We start from the raw sequence: 17227 nt of genomic DNA, 5'->3' as shown, positions 1-17227 counted from the left end.
ATGTTTACTGTACCAGGCTGGTCAGTGTCTGCAGCCGAACTGAAAGTACAGCAGCAGCCCACTGCTGTTCAGCAGTCTGCCCCTAAAGAAGACCTACAATCTAGTGTATCTAAGTCGACTAAACGAAAACGCAAGGATGGCACCGGAGACAAAGTCACAAATTCCAATGTCGATGAGATGTGGAGGAAGCATATTGAAGGGCTTCCCAAACGAAATAATTCGAAACAAGTGAAAAAGCAAAAGAAAAAGGAAAAGATTCAAAAAAATGGTACTTCGGACACTGGGTCGGCCCCCAACAATGGGTCGGAACCTCCTCAAAAGAAGGTGAAAACGGACGGCTCGTTGCAACATATTAAGAATGATGAAGTTCAAACCCTGGGCTCTAAACCGGCCATACCATCTGTACCTTCGGACTCCCACCTAACGACTCTTCAAAAAACGATGCGGGACAAGTTGATCTCGGCACGATTTAGACATCTCAACGAGACCCTATATACAACCCCATCCACACAAGCACTGAAGCTTTTTACAGAAAGCCCTGAGCTTTTCACCGAATACCATACCGGCTTCTCACGACAAGTGAAGGAATCATGGCCCTCAAATCCAGTAGACCATTACATTCTTTCTGCCAAAAAGAGAGGTGCTATACGGGTGCAAAAAGGGAAAAAATATCCCGAAACACCAGGAGAACTGGTTCCACTGCCTCGACGCCCGAGCGGATTATGTACCGTTGCCGATCTGGGATGTGGTGACGCCCAGTTTTCTCGTGCTCTTTCTCCGCTGTCTAAGAAATTGAAGCTCAAAATACTCAGTTATGACCTCCATGAGGGCGATCCTTTGATTACAAAGGCTGATATTTCATCCTTGCCACTTGAGGATGGTACCGTTGATATAGCGATATTTTGTCTTAGCCTGATGGGAACTAATTGGGTCTCCTTTGCTGAGGAAGCCTGGAGAGTTTTGAGGGGAGATGGTAAGGGTGAATGCTGGGTTAGCGAAGTCAAAAGTCGCTTTGGAAAAGTGACGAGAAAAAACAAGCAAAGCACAAAGCCTGCCCCTAAGAATAAGGGTAAGCAGAAGAAACGTAAGGGCCAAGACAATGAGGAGGCGGACAATACCAATAGCAATGATATATTTGCGGAAGATGCAGGAAGCAATCAGAATTCCCAGGATGAAACAGATATCTCTACTTTTGTGGAGGTATTCCGGACACGAGGTTTCATTTTAAAGCCCCAATCTGTGGACAAGTCAAACAAAATGTTTGTGAAAATGGAGTTTGTGAAGCATGGAATGCCAACGAAAGGCAAATGGGCCAGTGCTGGTGGCCCAAGTAAAGGGCCAAACAAGAGGTTCTTGGAACCAGAAGCCAGTGGGTTGAGTCCAGAGGAAGAAGCGAAGGCTCTGAAACCTTGTGTTTATAAGCTTAGATAAAGGTCTCCACGAGTCTGCCAGTACAGAGGACAACCTCTCAGATCACTATGATTCACTTGTAACCACTAGCTATTTTGGTAAAATGGCTTGGAAGGCGTTTCTCCTATCTATATGTATCTATGAGACCATTCGAAGCCTTGAATGGGGGCTGAAAATCTGGATTAATTTTCTCCCAGTGTAGATACTACTCTACCCATATCTTCCTCATTGTAGATACGAAAACCCTTCTCCTTCGTTACACTTGCTAGCTGCACATTCTTAGCATCCAGTTTTTCCTCCATAACTTGTTTCAGGGTCTTCAAGACTAAAGTTTCGGCTTCCGGTAGTGTCAGGGATCTGTGGTATTCGTTTTGCAACTCAGCTTGAGCACCTTCGCTTCCAGAGCCTATGGCTTTGGCGTCGTAGCGGTAGAATGTGCCGGATGGTTCAGCGTGGTATCTAATAGGAATATTAGCGCCTTTTTAACTAGACAATGCCTGGTTAACAGCAACTTAGTCTTACAATTGCGGCCCATCTTCGTCGTAGCCTGCGATGAGAAGTGCCACACCAAAGGGCCTGCTCATAACACTTTCTTCCCCATCCGCACCCTCCCCGAATCTTAGGGCGAGATCACAAATCGCCTGTGTACAACTTTCCACCCGAAGTGGTTCTCTGTAATGAAATTCATGATTCTGACTTTCCACCCGCGCGTGTTCGATCATCGATCGGGCATCGGCTTGTAGTCCTGACATCGCGCATCCGATATGCCGGTCTATCTCGACAATCTTTTCGACAGAGGAGGTTTCTAGGAGGGTGGAAGTAACTCGTTTCTCAACACCTAATACTACACCATCTGATGTTGCTACCTTTATAATGGTAAGAGAGTGTCCACGGAGCAGGATAACTGGTGAGGGCTTACTCCAATTGCGGTTGAGCCCAACTTAATGGCTTCCAGTGAGTATTCTACCTGGAAAAGACGGCCTTCCGGAGAAAATGTGCTAGAATTATTTTCTGTAAGTTTTGGTGAAAGACGTATCTCGCAACCAGTGTGGACTCACTTGATGCCACGGTCTGTAGAGGGCGGTTAGTAGCTGGATATTTCGAAGAATGCTCGAGATTTCTTACCATATTCGGATCGTGCAATAAACATGATGGCAAGGAGCAAAGCAATATATTAAAAGATATGAATTTTAGCCTACAGCTGATGTAAAAAATTGGGGATATATGGCGTTTTGCTGAGAGCTTGGAGCTCCAGGTCCACCTCTGTGCTGGCTACGCAAACCAGGTGCCTGAACCGCACTAAACCCAATTAGGTGCGCCGTCATCAAGCTCCAAAACCACGCGCTCGTACATATCTCCGAGCTGCACGCGCAATCCGATTCAAGGGTCTTTTTTGTCTGATGATGACTTCACCTTCCAATGTGAGAACCCCCCCTATTAATGCTCGTGGAATAAATCAAACCGGAAGCAAACCTCGAGTTGTCTCCTCTAGCCGTGTGAATGCTTCGCGTCATGACCGCGCCGGTTCCAGAGAAAATGTGCCAATGGGACCAGGAACGACTTCGGGAACAAAATCATCCACGCGGGAGAGAGATTACAATATGTCAAGTGAGCTGCGCACTGAGAGAACGCAAACTACAACCCGAGAGAAGACGCATGTCAGAACAAAGAGGCCGGTTAGAGAAACGGTGAGTGCTGCGAACAGAGGAGATTGGGATAGGCCGAGGCATAAAACAAATGCAGGCCATCCAATGGCTAAGGCAAAAGAGAAAGATACATCTGAGGGTTAGGACAATACTCTCTCTTTCTCATTTCGCAGCTCGCTGATTTCACGGCTTACCACAGCTCCATGGATTCCTAAAGTATCCCTTATACCCCATTCTGCAGCACCCCTCTCCTGCCGAGTGTCTGTCCCACCAATAGCATCCTCAGCTCCTCAGAGACTGCGACCAAGACCCCTGAAAGGATTAAATATGGACGATCAAGAGGCTGCTATTCTACAAGACCTCCTTTTCGTTTTCATGGGTTACGAAGGAGAATACATTCAGTTTGCAAACTCGTATAATCCGGATTTAGAATCAGATCGACTAGTTGGTCCGTCATACCAAGTAATACCTGGACTAGACCCAAGTCTTAGGGATCTAACGAAGGGAATGCTGAAAATGGCGACTCATTACAGTGCGCTGGAGGCATTCGTGGAAGTTCAGAGTAGAGCTGAATTTGGTGCTGTGAATCATGCATTATGTGCGACGATCCGCAAGTTATTGAAAGACTATCTTATCCTTGTCTCCCAATTGGAAAGTCAGCTCCTCAATAATGATAATTTTACTTTGCACGTTCTACACCTTCATACTATGCCCACAGCTCAAAGCCTAGCTCAGCTATATTCCTTTGGGCAAGAATTGCTGAGGAAAAATTCTCTTTTGGCACAGGATCCGGATGAGTCCATTGACGATTTTGACGACGTCGAGAACATCTTGGAACAGTTGAGAGAAGGCGGCGATTTAGTTCCCGGAGGGATGTCTAAGAAGTACTGCAAAGGTGGCAATGTCTTGGGACTTCTTACGCAGCGTCTAGCAACATTTTCTGGAGATCCAGCTACTAAGGTATTGCTGCAAACTCTGTTACGAGAATCTAGTAAGCCATACATGAAAATGCTTAATGAATGGCTACATCACGGGGAGATTAAGGACCCCCACTCGGAATTTCTCGTCAAGGAACAGAAAGGCATAAAGCGAGACAAGCTGGAAGAAGACTACACGGATGAGTATTGGGATAAGAGATATACCATTCGTGAAACAGAAGTTCCTCCACAATTAGAGACAGTCAAAGACAAGGTGCTGTTGGCAGGAAAATACCTCAACGTTGTCAGAGAATGCGGCGGCATTGATATCAGCAAGGAAATGGAAGATGTGCCTCAGAGTTTTGATGATCCACGATTTCTCGATAATGTAAACGAAGCATATACTCACGCGAATGCATCGTTGTTAAACCTCCTCCTTACCAAAAACTCGCTCACCACGCGATTTCGATCGCTTAAACATTATTTCTTTCTCGATAGATCCGATTTCTTCTCCTATTTTTTGGAACTGGGCGCTTCTGAACTGCGGAAACCAGCCAAGTCAGTCAACGAGGGAAAACTACAGTCTCTTCTTGATATTGTATTACGACAACCCGGCAGTATTGCAGCACAGGACCCATTCAAAGAGGATATCAAGGTTCGTATGAACCAAATTGGCCTAACCAAGTGGCTCATGCGTGTCGTGAGTGTATCTGGTTTGGACCAAGACAATCCCGAAGCAAATCCTGAAAAGTACCAGTCATCAACTATGCAGGGAACTGATGATGATAAAGATATCATTGGATTCGATGCACTTGAGCTGGACTATCTTGTTCCGTTTCCTCTCTCACTCGTTATTAGTCGGAAGACTGTGCTTCGATATCAACTTGTTTTTCGACATCTACTCTCTCTTCGCCATCTTGAAGGCTTGCTTGTAAACTGCTGGCAAGATCATATTAAAGCCACCAGCTGGATGCATAAATCCAGCGATAAAAAAGTAGAGCTCTGGAAGAGAAGGGCCTGGACATTACGAGCAAGAATGCTGGTTTTTGTGCAACAACTATTATATTTTTGCACGATTGAGGTCATCGAACCTAACTGGCAAATTCTCATGGATCGGGTTAATGGGGATGATGCTGAGAGCACCGAAGTTATGATCAATGGAACTAAGCAAGTCAACCGAACTGTGGATGAACTGATGCAAGACCATGTCGATTTCTTAGATACTTGTTTGAAGGAGTGCATGCTAACACAAGGAAAACTGCTAAAGGTAGATACAAACAATGCGTCAAACAATCTATTGCTAATACTTTTGCCAGGTCCATTCAAAGTTGATGACGTGCTGTACCATGTTTGCATCTTGGACTGCTTCTTCGCTTCAAAGAAGCCTTGCTGCCGCAGATCCGGACCTTTCAGCTTCTAATACAAAACAGCCTCCAGGGCTTGATTCTTCAAGGTCGTATGACCCTTCTCGTTTAGCAAAACTAGAAGATACATTGAAGCGCTATGAAGATCACTTTGGCAGGCACCTCAGAATCTTAATGGACAGGTAAGGCTGATGTTTGCATAAATCATAGTATTGTATATTGACTTGGAGGTTAGCTTGAACTATTTTGCCGCTACAGAGAGTGTTGTCCTGTTGAAGCTTGCGCATTCATTGGGAACTATTATGATGGAAGAGTAAGAAATGCCTCACTATCTTATAGGCAGCTTATCAGAGCCCAGAAGACTTGAGGGCGCTTTTGGGATACATATCATGCCAGTTAGGCAAAATGGTGGCACTGAGCCAGTACAATCACTCACTTCAAATACAGGTGGAATTAGCAACATCAAGCTCACAGGAAAACCCTTGAGGGCGACCCGGCTATACGTCACAGGGTTGTTGGTAACAATTTTTGGGAATACATGTATTCTTTTATGCTTAATGGTTTATGATAGATCTAATGATATGAATCTGGAATATCCATAATGCTTGAAATTCGCTATAACATAGAATATCAGCAGATGTGCCGAAGAGAATACAATCCAGGAAAAAAGCTCATTCGTGATTCGAGTCTTCTTTCGCTTTCCGCTTTTTCTTCAACTTCTTCTCTCCACTTGGTATTTTCTCTGTCGTTTCATCTTCCTGGCGTTTTCGTTTCTTTTTCTTCTTTTCACTAGCATCTTCTTTCGGCGGAACAAAATCCTTTTCCATCTCCTTTACCTTCTCCGCCCTCTTCTCTCGCTGCCGTTCCATGACTTCTTCTTTCTTTGCTCTCTCTTTCGCTGCCTTGTTTAAGAAATATTCACCACTCTCAATCTGTAAATCGATCTTGCTCTTCTGCTGTGGCGGTGGGAACGGAGTGTACACCTTCTTAGATTTATCAGTGATCTTTAACGGTCGCTTCCTCTTGCTTAATGTTCGTTTCTTAAACTGTGGAAGGAATCTATCCCAACTTTCATTTACTAATTGGGGATCCTTCGCAAGTTCGCGTTTTATCATTAATTCTTTGATATGGTAGATTGGGTGGATATTATTCATGCAGTCCTCGACTATACGACGAATTTCCTTCAGACCTTTATAGGGGCCCATTGCGGCGACCGTGTTGCCTTGGACTAGAAGATAGGTACTTGTGAGCAGCTCTAGCGCCTTCAGAGTAGAACCGGAAGGCCCCAAGATACGTTGGCGCCGCTTCACAAATCGCTCCTTGTTGCGGACGAGGTTTCTGATTTTGATGATATCGCAAGCTACATCGTCTTCTAGTATTTTCAAAGCCTAAAACAAAGGCCAAAGTGGTTAGGAATACGCCGTTCAAATATAACAATGGTCGAGACACACTTGCGGAGCGGGAACACTTCTCGCCAGTAGTTTGATCAAATCTCGCGCCTTGAGAATAGCAGCGGGGTCAAATGTTTTTCGCGTAGTTTTCACGGTCATGCTGCCCTCCACCAAATCTAGCGTACAGGCAATCCCATGTTTCTCCAGAGACCTAGTGACCATAGGCCACGTCTCCTTCAAATATACCTCTCGATATTTTGGAAATAGGCTAACAAAAGATGACTCTTCAGCAAAAGTCCCGGCGACATTATGCTCAGGCTTAAACTCGTCAATCTGCCGCGCGGTGGTTAGCACCAGTTTGAGCTCTAGGATTTGACAACAAACCTTCCATTTATTTATATCCTCAGTGTCCCAGGGCTTTTCTTTGTTGTGTGTCGATGGCATCTTCGCTCACGGATTTCCTAGAGCTTTGCAGCCAATTTCTCTTTGGACAATTGCGAAATGTGAATTTGTGCCGTATCCCACCGCCCTGAGCTGCGGGCCAGCAAGCGGCAAGTCAAGCCGATCAGGTGGCGCTTAGGGCCGGAAAAAATAGCGGTCCGGAGAGGATTAATAATAAACCCTAAACGCTATCCCGGATTTCGAAGCTTCAACCACGACAGGGAATAGACGGCCGGGCGGCAGGAGCCCTGCTTCCAACTGTCAGCATGGATTCTAGTGCCTGACTTCATTCTGTTGATTTGCCTCGCTAATTGGAAATAATGACCTAGAGAGTGCACAGAAGACACACAGCTATACGAGTTGGTGGAGCCGGCGGCTGGGGCGACCTACAATGGCCTAACCGCTTCGACCTAATTATAGTCTATAGACTACCATCGCCGTTTTTACCGGATCCTTCACAAATATATGGAGAACAGGGTCACGATAGATTCCAGGAGGAAGACGGTTTACTATAAGCACCCCGCTACTTCAGGGATATAGCTGCCGCTGGGCAAATCCGGTTGTTTTGCGAAATGACCCTTGTTCAAAAGTGAACCGGAGCTCTGTGGAGTGGCAGACTTGCTCATTGTGCGCTCAGAGCCACACTCCCTGGCTTAGTGTAGCATATGGGCCGTGATCTGCTGATGTGCTGTGAATTACCCGGACGCCGGCCAGGCGGCCACCAACGGATAAAGTACGTACGTCCGGCACTGTGCACACACACACACACACACACACACACACACACACACACACACAGTCACATACGAACTAACTCGGAGAAAGTGAGTGTGGTGATAGGCGGGCGACAACTAGGACATGGACCAACCTAATCCCCAAGAAATTCTGTAATCTCCTTATCCTGAGTAGGCTATATGGGCTTAAGGATGCGTAAAAACGTACTGTGGGGCTGGCAAGATTTCGAGCATGCGCTCCTCAGCGATCCATGGATCACTTGAGCCACTTCATTTAATCAAGGTATAAGCATACGCAATAATGCCTATTGGCCTTAAATGATTCCTTTCGGTTAAAGGGAGCTCTTAAGACTTCCATGGACGCGATGTTATTACTAACAAAGGAGATGCTCTCACCACCTCACCTCTTGAATTCATGGACTGACATGACATGCCATATTTCTGGCAGGGCAATATCAGGACGATGTGCCATGCAATGCTTATTACGAGCTAAGCAGTATCCGTGCTTAAGGTATGTCCTATTTGCCTGCTCAATGTCTGGATCTCACTGGTGTCTGGAAGAAGACTTGTATTCTGCCTTATCTGTTCACTGCTTGGTGGGGACTTTATATCTTACTGCTAAATAATCAAAGCCAGACTTGCATAGATTTAGCATGCCAGCTGCTTTCAAACACCACACAATGACAAGCGATCCGTGCTAGCCGAAGCCGTTCGTATCAGAACTTCCTCTCGCTTTGCTGAAGCAAGCAGATCAAATTATCATCTGAGGCACGAGAGCGACGGTTTTTTTGTGGCTCGAATCTTAAGTTTCAGAGCACTTGGTCACGGAATGGCCAAAGAACTACATAGAGGTCAGTGCGTGGGGTCAACAACATTCTAGCCATGATGATCCAATACGCTGAAAATTGAATTCAGAATATTCTCAATGTTATCAATATTCCCTCAGATCAGACTGCACCTCAATGAACACGATGGGAGTACCAACCTGACAAAGTTAACAGGAAGATTCTTTTGGGAAACTCAGCAGCAACATATTCATGGTTTTCGGCCAATGCAAATATACCTGTTAAGTCAGAATGTACAACTTCTGATCTGTAAGAGGATGCTTACAATGGAACATATGCTCTCAAAGACGAGTCGTCTACCTCTTGCCTTGCTCGAGCGATAAGGGCATCCAATTCTTCACGGGACATGTGCAGCTTTTGGATGAACGGATAAAGCGCTAGAGACTCGAGCCAACGCTTTGTGTTATCCCTATTGATAGCCCCAATCTCTCTCATCCTTGGATCTATCTATATGTTAGTAACTGACAGCTCTGGATTAATCGGGAGCCCACCATTGGACCACCCTGACAAAGGCAACGGAATCATCTTCGATTCGATATCAACTAGGCCGGATGAGGCCATTAAGTTATTCAGCTTCATGCCTATTCGAAGGTCTTTAACATTCTCCAGTGACTTTATGTACTTCCGGCTCCATTCTCTGAGCGCGTGCTGTTCCGTGAGCGCACCACTATCAGATTGAATATTAAAATATATTTCGACCATCTGAGCCCAGCCGCCGCGTTTAAGGGACCTTGATACCTTTCAATTGCCATTCCGGATATGATAAATTTCCAGCATTTGGTATGCTCACCTGACAATATCTCTCATGTATCGTAGCCACCTTTGTTGATTTATCCCAGCAGCAACCAGTCTGGAGTGGACGAGATCGAATTCGTTGGCACGAAAGGTGAAATGTCGGTTGAGGTCGTCAACCTGTTCTTAGAAGTGAGCTAATCATTGTCTCGGTCGATTCTTTGAAATTTCGGTAGCATAAAGAAAGGTTGAAGAAAGTACCTGCAACCAAAGATTATCAGGAGCATCGTCTGGCCTCATATGGGGCGAAATGTCCACTCCAACTACCTGCCACACTTGAAGTCAGCAGCCGATTAATTAGAAGATCAAGTTTCCCAACCCACATCGCAAGACTCGTACTGTTCTGCAACTTCCACAGCCCAAGCCCCGGAGCCATACCCGCATTCAAGGATCTTTTTGGGACAATCGATGGGTGGAAATATGAGCCGGTGATCAAAGACCTTGCTAAAAACTCTATGCTGTAGATCTAAACGGTCGATTTCTTGCTGTGCGATGTTAACGAAGTCAGACACGAGGCCGTAAAACATACATCGTCAATCGGGCCGAAATAGATATCGTTGTCAACTGCATATTTCTGGAATTCACGCCCTTCGAACATCAATGTCTCGAGAAAGGATTGGTCCAGGTCGATTGTCCCCGAATGCGGATCACTATTTGATTGTAGTGTTATCAGTATGCCAGGTTTTCAACAATTATCAGGGAAAGAGGATGGTACGTCATTTTGTTTCCACAAACAGTTCTAAGAGTCTTTTGGATTTCCGAATTGTATTCAAGTTCTTATTCTTATGATTGCAGGCATTCTCTTGGATAATAGGCCGAGGCGGCTACGGTAAGAGTGAGATACCAGGTAGGAGCCATTTGGGAAATATAATCCTTCCTTTATTTTATATTGGGAGCAATGGGTGCCCGAATCCCCCTGGAAAATCTTTCGTACCAGTAATATTCGGGTCCAGCAAAGAGGCCCTAAACGTTCTCTACAACGCCGAGTTTCGGTAGACCCTTGGTCTACTAAAAATTCAAAAAGCCGACCCATCTATATAAACTTGAAGAGAAATGTCGCAAAATATTCTTGTCACCAAGTGTGAGATACCCAATCATCGATGTCTACGCAATGACGGTGGCTGCGTTTCGGTACGCCCGCACACTTTTCTACCTTTGGAATCTAAAGTGACTATCTTTTTCACTTGGACCATTTAGGGCACGGTGGCGCGATGGATATGCAAAGGAAGCTAGAGCGCATGGGAACAGTGATACCATATCATACATAGACAGCAGAACAGGTGTATAATTACCAGTTTGGGGCCAGGTGATCAGCCCGGCACTTATCTTTTTGGCCTGCGGTATTGGTTGGAAATTCTGCAGTGGCTCATCATGTTCTCCAGAATCTTCTCTCTGCGATCTGGCATGACAGACACGTTGTCATTCGTTTGCCTTCAAGACGAATCTAAAATTAAGATTTTACAATGGTGCTGCCATCCCTGGACAAAGGAAAACTTTCAAGGTTCCAGGTGGGAACTTAGCCTCTTGTATCCGCACTGCCATCATTCAGTCCAAGCAGGTTAACCAAAGGATTGGGAAGAAGACGTCATAGAGCTGGGCAAACAAATGACGCTTGGGTCGGCGCGGCTGCTCCCAGCGGATCGCTGCCGTTCGGCCAGCAGCCCAGCTACTTGTGTTGACTAGTGACAGGGAGGCTGCTGAGATTTAATTAGGGGTTTTGGGAACCTGGAATGCAAGCACCTGAGCCAGGCTAGATTGACGGGCAGTGCCGGGCTGAAGCGTCTCAACCTAGATTAATCAGGCCCGGCACGAGCGAGTGTATGTATGTGCACACATACGGAGAACAGCGGTTTAAATGGAACGAGAGAGTTTTCCTCGCCGTATTTCGCACAAAATGACGAATGACGGCGCAAAGGAGTCCAGGCTGTGGAGGCGAGTCACTTACCGTCGGGGTTTCCAGGAGCGCAAGAGTGTGGAGACAATATTCCAAAGTCGGTTTCAGTTGGATTTGCTCCTTGTTCCCTGACAATTGCTGAAGAATGTGGGGGATTTGACGCCCAAACTGCCAACTTTAATAAGATACTTAGTCCCTCTTCGACTGATTTCTCTGCCGGCATGTGCGCGTATTGTTTTTGGGTTTGTTTTCTCACCGAAGTCTAGGCTCACGCGATGCTGAAAGGAACGGGGCTCGAACACGCTATATCTGCTTACGGCCGGCCGTTTCCTCGGGCTTAAATTTAAAAATGTTTCTGGGTTTGCCGGCCAAGGAGCGGGATCTAGGAATCCATTATCCAGCACCATGGGTCCAGCGCAAGGCCGCGACGCAGGCCTTTGTATAACATCAATTTTGCTGGATACGGCGCTTCGCAAGGTATTCGCACTACCTAGCCGTTGAAGAGACCTCTGCCCATAAACTCCCACGGACATTCCATCTTGCACTCAACACGGACCACTGACGTGTTTCAAAATCGGATGACGGCCGGCTCACCGGGAATCCATGCCCACAATTGGCTAGCACACCGAGAACAGGCCAGAAATACTTGGAATGTGTGTATGTATTATGTTTCGGTAAGTTTGCAACTGATGTGATAGTTACGCATATACCGAATGCTACTTGATCAGCGTCTGTATGCCTTTTCTCTGTGCCAGACGGGCTCTTGGGTTCAACGCTTCGGGCGTGTAACTACGGAGTACAAGTGATTTCACAGATGATCATCATGATGTTACGTGGTCTCAATTCGCAAGGGTTGCATGATGCTTGACTCAACACGCATAAGTCTCAACGAACTGCCTGGGAGACGGCTAACCCGTATAATTTTGCACGCCTCTTCTGGCAGCCAGCGTCGAATCGGACGTCCAACCGGTGTTGCGGCATGGCGGGCAGGCCGCAGGCTAGTTACTTGGATATATGCACATCAGACTTTGCCATGACATGCATGCATGCATTGGTAAGCGACACGTTTTGTTATTCTTCAGAACGCCCCCTCTGTTGCCAAGAGGTTGCTTGCTCTAGGGGATACGGGGCAAAAAAAAGAGTCGAAAAGAGATGCGACATGATTCCTGCCCTTCCTCTCCGCAGCATGGAGTATTTATGTAGTTGCTCCGTACTCTCGACATACTACTACTACTCTTTAATAATGTTGGTGCCCTTGAAAGTTTTTCGTGCGCCGATCTGCATGTGACGCTATTCAGGAGTGATATCACCACGTTTTGTTGATGGGCAGCTTGTGGGCGTTTCTCAAAAATGCGGTCAATCTTGTAACTAAAACGGAGCACGAGAGAATATCACTTTTTTTTTTTTAAAGCCAGCACCATCGTGGGAGCTAAATTCAGGCTACCTACGGGACTCTCGTACCTTCAATGTCTACAGACTTCTTGTTGTTAGTAGTTATGAAAACCTAAGTACGAGATTGGGCCTAGTGTCATAAGAGAGTCTACCCGGCTGACAATAAGGGCATGATAACTGAAGAGACGCTCAAGACCCTAAAAAGCACGTATAAAAGTTGTTGGTTTCTATCTCAATCACAATTCTCCAAACTCAGTAAGTAGACCTCTTAGACTCTATAACCATTGATTTGAATAGTAATGGTGAATGTCCACGCATAAAGACTGGCATTCAATTTCATAGAGATAAATGTTTGCAGGGTAGCTGTATGCCTTCCTAAATGCGGAAAATCCGGGCGGTTAATTGCCCTTTTGACTGGGTTTTGAGACTTTCTGGGGCCATGGAACTAGTAGCTGTAATGCGAACCGCTAGGTAACTTCAAAATATGGTAATGAGTGGCATGTTCTTGTGAAAAGAGCACCTGCTCTTTCTTGAATGGAATACACAATCCTGCAGTCGGTAGGGTTATAACGATACACTCTAATATGCCATCAAGCATTTCCATCACGAATACCTGCCCCAGAAGCTGCGCGCGCAGTGATCGAGTTATTAGTCACTAAAAGTGTCCGAGTCAATATATTTATTTATCAAAGGAGCTTGAAATAATGTTTGATTTTCTTTAATCAAGGTGTTGGGAGAAGCGGGAGCAGGAGTAGGGACATTTCTATAAGTTATCTTCAAATTCTTTTGTACTTCCTGCCTCTCCTCAATGCCATGAAAAAATCCCGATGACCTTTGTGACTCAAGGAAGAAGATTGTTTTAGGCAGATGTTATTGTAATATCTTTGTATGAAGTTTAAGACCAACTGACGCGGGCATGCCCTCACCTGATGGCGCGCTTATACCTACGTGATTTGTTTGGCCGTGGCAATATTGATCATGTGTACACCGAGCTCTTCTGCACCGTCAATCTTGTCAAGATTTGCTTTAAGCAGTTCTGCATCTCGCAGAAGCCTGTACATTGGTTAACTTTTCAGCGACAACATGCTCTTGACGGACGCGCACACCTTGCTTTCCCGGCCTCAGTTCGTATCGACGCAGCTTCGAACGCCTTACTCCATTTCTCCTTGTAGTTCTCAAAGATTCGTCTGACGATGGTCCTCACGCTCAGAGCTGGTAAGTACTTGCTTAGAATTCGCTGTAGCGTGAGCGCCTCTTTTGTAAGCGTCTCCATATGTGGACTAACATTCCTCTGTACCTCATCGTGATCATCCCATTTGATTTTCTCCATCTCCTTAATGTAACTAGTCGTGCGAGAACTCATGATGTCAATGACCTTGTCGTGAATAGAAGATCGATGATCTTGGAGCAAGCTTTTCAGCCGGTCATATTCCACTATGCTGGAGACTGTGAAAGATAGTCGACGACGAACAAGCTCGCGTACATAGGGTAATAGAGCAATGAAAAACGACAGTGACTGGGAGGCAAGGGCAAGGTGTTTGGTATTGATATTGATCAGCCCAGCAGTTATTTTGGCGCCAGCACCAAGAATAAGCTGTTGGGTGAGGGAGTTATACAATTTAATATAATCGAGTAACACAGTCGAGATTTCATTGGTCTTGCTGGGGATTGATGTTAGGAATATTGCATATTGCTCTATACAGCGAAGCGCAGACACTGTGGAATCAGTGAGCATGAACTTCTCCTCACCAATGGTCGCCAATGTCGGCTCTTTCTCAAAAGTACTCGTTGACTCTGCGGGGTTGGGGTTTGCCCACAAATCCTGTTCGCCTGTTTCCAGAGCTATGGTATTACCGTCCGTGTAGCCGAGCCATGCGGGGGGGTCAGTGGTCATGGACTGGAGAATATACCTCAGGGTTAACGCATCCTGGGGCTTAATATCTATTCGTTCCCACTTTTCAGACCCCATCTTTTGTACCAGCTTTTGCTTTTCCGCTTCATGCAGAAGCCGGATAAAGCTACCAACTTGGTTATACACAATGTCTTTGAGTGCCCCTCCAGAGTTTGCTGAAACTACCTCACATTCGCTGACAAATAGAAGGTTCAACCTGACGTGGCTCAAGAAACTAGCCAGCCCAAGGCGAACAGTCTGCTCAGTTCTCGCTTGCAGCATTTTAATAATATCCGATTGTGTCTCGTCTACCGCCTGTACAAGGAGACATGACAAGTCAAGGGTTTGAGTCGTCTCTTTCTGGACATTACAAGCCGAAACGCTCGGCGAATAATCTGCTAAATTAGCCCTGTTTCCCAGGGTTTCAACGGGCGTGCGTATAGTGCTTGGCATTTTTTTATACCGCTTGTGATATCAAGGAGAACCTTGATCTGTACACTAAGTCTCCGTAACGCCTCACCTATTCCGCAGTAGACCTTGACAAAAAACGCTTCAGCGTCCTCAGAACTAAGAGCACGCAAATTCTGAGACAAACAGCTCAACCTTTCCTGTTGAGTCAGATGATGACTGCTGGCCTGCGTGGGCACAGACATAACAGACTTATTTTTGTCGTTAGGAGAATTTGGTAGGCGTTGAAAGATAAGAGTCTTCATCTCTCGGATGACAGCTTCGCGAATCAAGGTACTTACCGCAACTAAACGCTGAGACTGGCTAAGTTCTTGTATAACAGGGATGAGTTGTTCCCGTAGCTTTTCTGTATTCGTCATGGAGACACCCCCAGCGCCCCGTGCGCTTTTTGTGGCATCCGTCCAGTGCGCTAGAGTGCCTTTCGATGGTACAATGAACACATGTCTGCGCAAGTCGCACAAAAGAATGTTCAATAGTCGAGTTTCATAACCCTTCCAGATCCGCTGTCGAAGCTGTTTAATACCTTGCAATGAACCCCCAAGAGCATGTAGCTTTCGCAGATCGATAAGCTTGATGGATGGGTCCGGTAGAAGCCAGTGCAGTTCCCGGCTAATATTCGCATCCAGTGTTCCGAATGCAAGATGCTCGACGTAGGAGATGTGTTGTACGGCTGTCTCTAGCTGCCCAGAGTCTACGAGATCCTCGCAATGATTAGCACCGTTGAGGACATATTGAAGCTGTTTGGCAGCGTCACCGAGTTTTCTCAAGTTGTCTCGCCTTCTCTTCAAGCCGATAATTTTCAGATTGTGCACTACCATATCTTCGTCCAAACGTCGAAGATGCTTCCTCATTTTCCGTAGAATTTTGACAGAGTTGGCTATCTCCTCCTGGAGGCTACGAAGAGAGTCGAGTGCGGCGTAAAAAGAAGATGACGCTTGCGAAATCGAAAAAATCAGGTGTATCTCCACATTGTCCATATACCATGACAGCTTCTCTTGTAACATTGCATTGGTAGTAAGCGTCTTTCTAGCAGGATGTGGTGTATTATCTGTAGCAGCGCCATTCACGCCCTTGTCATGGTCTCCAAATATGGAAAGTGGCGGTCTTAAAACTTCCGCGTGCTCACTGACAACATCGAAAATGCGCGGATTCTCAAGGCGGAAATTTTTATCGAAATACACAGAGGGGATGATAGATAGTGGTGGGAGTTCAGTCTGGCCGTGCTTCGAAGGGCTCGTCTTCCGCCTTTTGCGCGGCATACATTCCTCGCCTTTAGTAGCGGAGATGTCTTTATAAAATCTTTCTATGCCGCTTTCTCCGGACGTGAGCTTCGTGTGCTGAAAAGTGTCAAAAAGGGGCCCAAGGTCGCGCAGGTATTCTTTGAAAGTTGAGGGATCGACAGTGAGGACGGTGGTGAGAGTGACGGGAGGTATGTCTCGAGATGTGGGTGGTTTCTGTGAGGTTGAATGGATCGCGATGCGAGGGGGAACCCCAGTCCATAATATTGGCGGCCGTAGGAGCGTAGATATGGCTTCCAGAGTCGTCAATATAGCGTCATGTATTGTGTATATGGATTTACTCACCATTCTGACCCAATTCTGTTACAATACTCCTTCGCGGGTGAGAGCCACTATCCCATGTTCCATCTATAGAGCTGTGACTTGTGTTCGCACTGGACTCCCTTGTCGCCGGTCGATAGCCTCGTGATGGCCCATGGCCAGAAAACGGGTCTTCCGCCTCCGACAACAGCGAAACGGGTATGAAATGTGCATTTTCTGATTCGCAGCCTGAGAGTGTTGACATGATTGCGCAACGCTGCGTAGCATTACGAGCGGAGGTTATTTAGGGATTATCAACCTGTCTGGCTAGTCGCGATTCAGGAGCTGTAAAGAGTAGGCAACGGTGGGGAGGTAGCAGCATTGTTGAAGTTGAATTTCAACGCCCACATAGTTAATAGAAACCAACAGTACGGAGTATAGAAATATCACGAGCTGAAGTATGTACCGAGTTAGGTATGTAGCACAAGCTGGATTGTCATATCT

General features: G+C 46.2%; 6 protein-coding genes across 6 annotated transcripts; 2 read left to right on the top strand and 4 right to left on the bottom strand.

Moving 5' to 3' along the window:
* RRP8 (25S rRNA (adenine645-N1)-methyltransferase) lies at nt 1-1431 on the top strand (the record flags this gene model as incomplete). Its single annotated transcript, XM_049253137.1, has 1 exon — nt 1-1431. One exon carries the CDS (start codon nt 1-3, stop codon nt 1429-1431), a length of 1431 nt encoding a protein of 476 aa, XP_049108000.1.
* Nucleotides 1432-1592: 161 nt separating this feature from the next.
* Nucleotides 1593-2560, bottom strand: PUP2 (proteasome component pup2; the record flags this gene model as incomplete). The annotated part of the gene is made up of 5 exons (XM_049253136.1): nt 1593-1869; nt 1933-2276; nt 2330-2408; nt 2469-2481; nt 2536-2560. The coding sequence occupies 5 exons, from the start codon at nt 2558-2560 to the stop codon at nt 1593-1595; spliced, it is 738 nt and encodes a 245-aa protein (XP_049107999.1).
* A 362-nt stretch (nt 2561-2922) lies between these two features.
* On the top strand, nt 2923-5654 carry alp4 (gamma tubulin complex Spc97/GCP2 subunit Alp4; the record flags this gene model as incomplete). The annotated part of the gene is made up of 4 exons (XM_049253135.1): nt 2923-3098; nt 3230-5240; nt 5290-5519; nt 5573-5654. The coding sequence occupies 4 exons, from the start codon at nt 2923-2925 to the stop codon at nt 5652-5654; spliced, it is 2499 nt and encodes an 832-aa protein (XP_049107998.1).
* A 354-nt stretch (nt 5655-6008) lies between these two features.
* Nucleotides 6009-7172, bottom strand: KRR1 (ribosomal RNA assembly protein krr1; the record flags this gene model as incomplete). The annotated part of the gene is made up of 3 exons (XM_049253134.1): nt 6009-6725; nt 6789-7061; nt 7113-7172. The coding sequence occupies 3 exons, from the start codon at nt 7170-7172 to the stop codon at nt 6009-6011; spliced, it is 1050 nt and encodes a 349-aa protein (XP_049107997.1).
* A 1766-nt stretch (nt 7173-8938) lies between these two features.
* On the bottom strand, nt 8939-10260 carry LOZ57_004087 (uncharacterized protein; the record flags this gene model as incomplete). The annotated part of the gene is made up of 8 exons (XM_049253133.1): nt 8939-8966; nt 9014-9191; nt 9240-9478; nt 9539-9660; nt 9742-9807; nt 9864-10025; nt 10070-10190; nt 10256-10260. 8 exons carry the CDS (start codon nt 10258-10260, stop codon nt 8939-8941), a joined length of 921 nt encoding a protein of 306 aa, XP_049107996.1.
* Nucleotides 10261-13770: 3510 nt separating this feature from the next.
* Nucleotides 13771-16988, bottom strand: LOZ57_004086 (uncharacterized protein; the record flags this gene model as incomplete). Its single annotated transcript, XM_049253132.1, has 4 exons — nt 13771-13879; nt 13933-15112; nt 15181-16716; nt 16769-16988. The coding sequence occupies 4 exons, from the start codon at nt 16986-16988 to the stop codon at nt 13771-13773; spliced, it is 3045 nt and encodes a 1014-aa protein (XP_049107995.1).
* Between the last annotated feature and the right edge of the window lie 239 nt (nt 16989-17227).

This window comes from Ophidiomyces ophidiicola, assembly GCF_022830035.1.
Source record: "Ophidiomyces ophidiicola strain CBS 122913 chromosome Unknown scaffold_15, whole genome shotgun sequence".
In the NCBI taxonomy this organism is placed as follows: domain Eukaryota; kingdom Fungi; phylum Ascomycota; class Eurotiomycetes; order Onygenales; family Onygenaceae; genus Ophidiomyces; species Ophidiomyces ophidiicola.
Note: the sequence above shows the minus strand (reverse complement) of the source record. Positions and strands in the feature narration are given on the sequence as shown.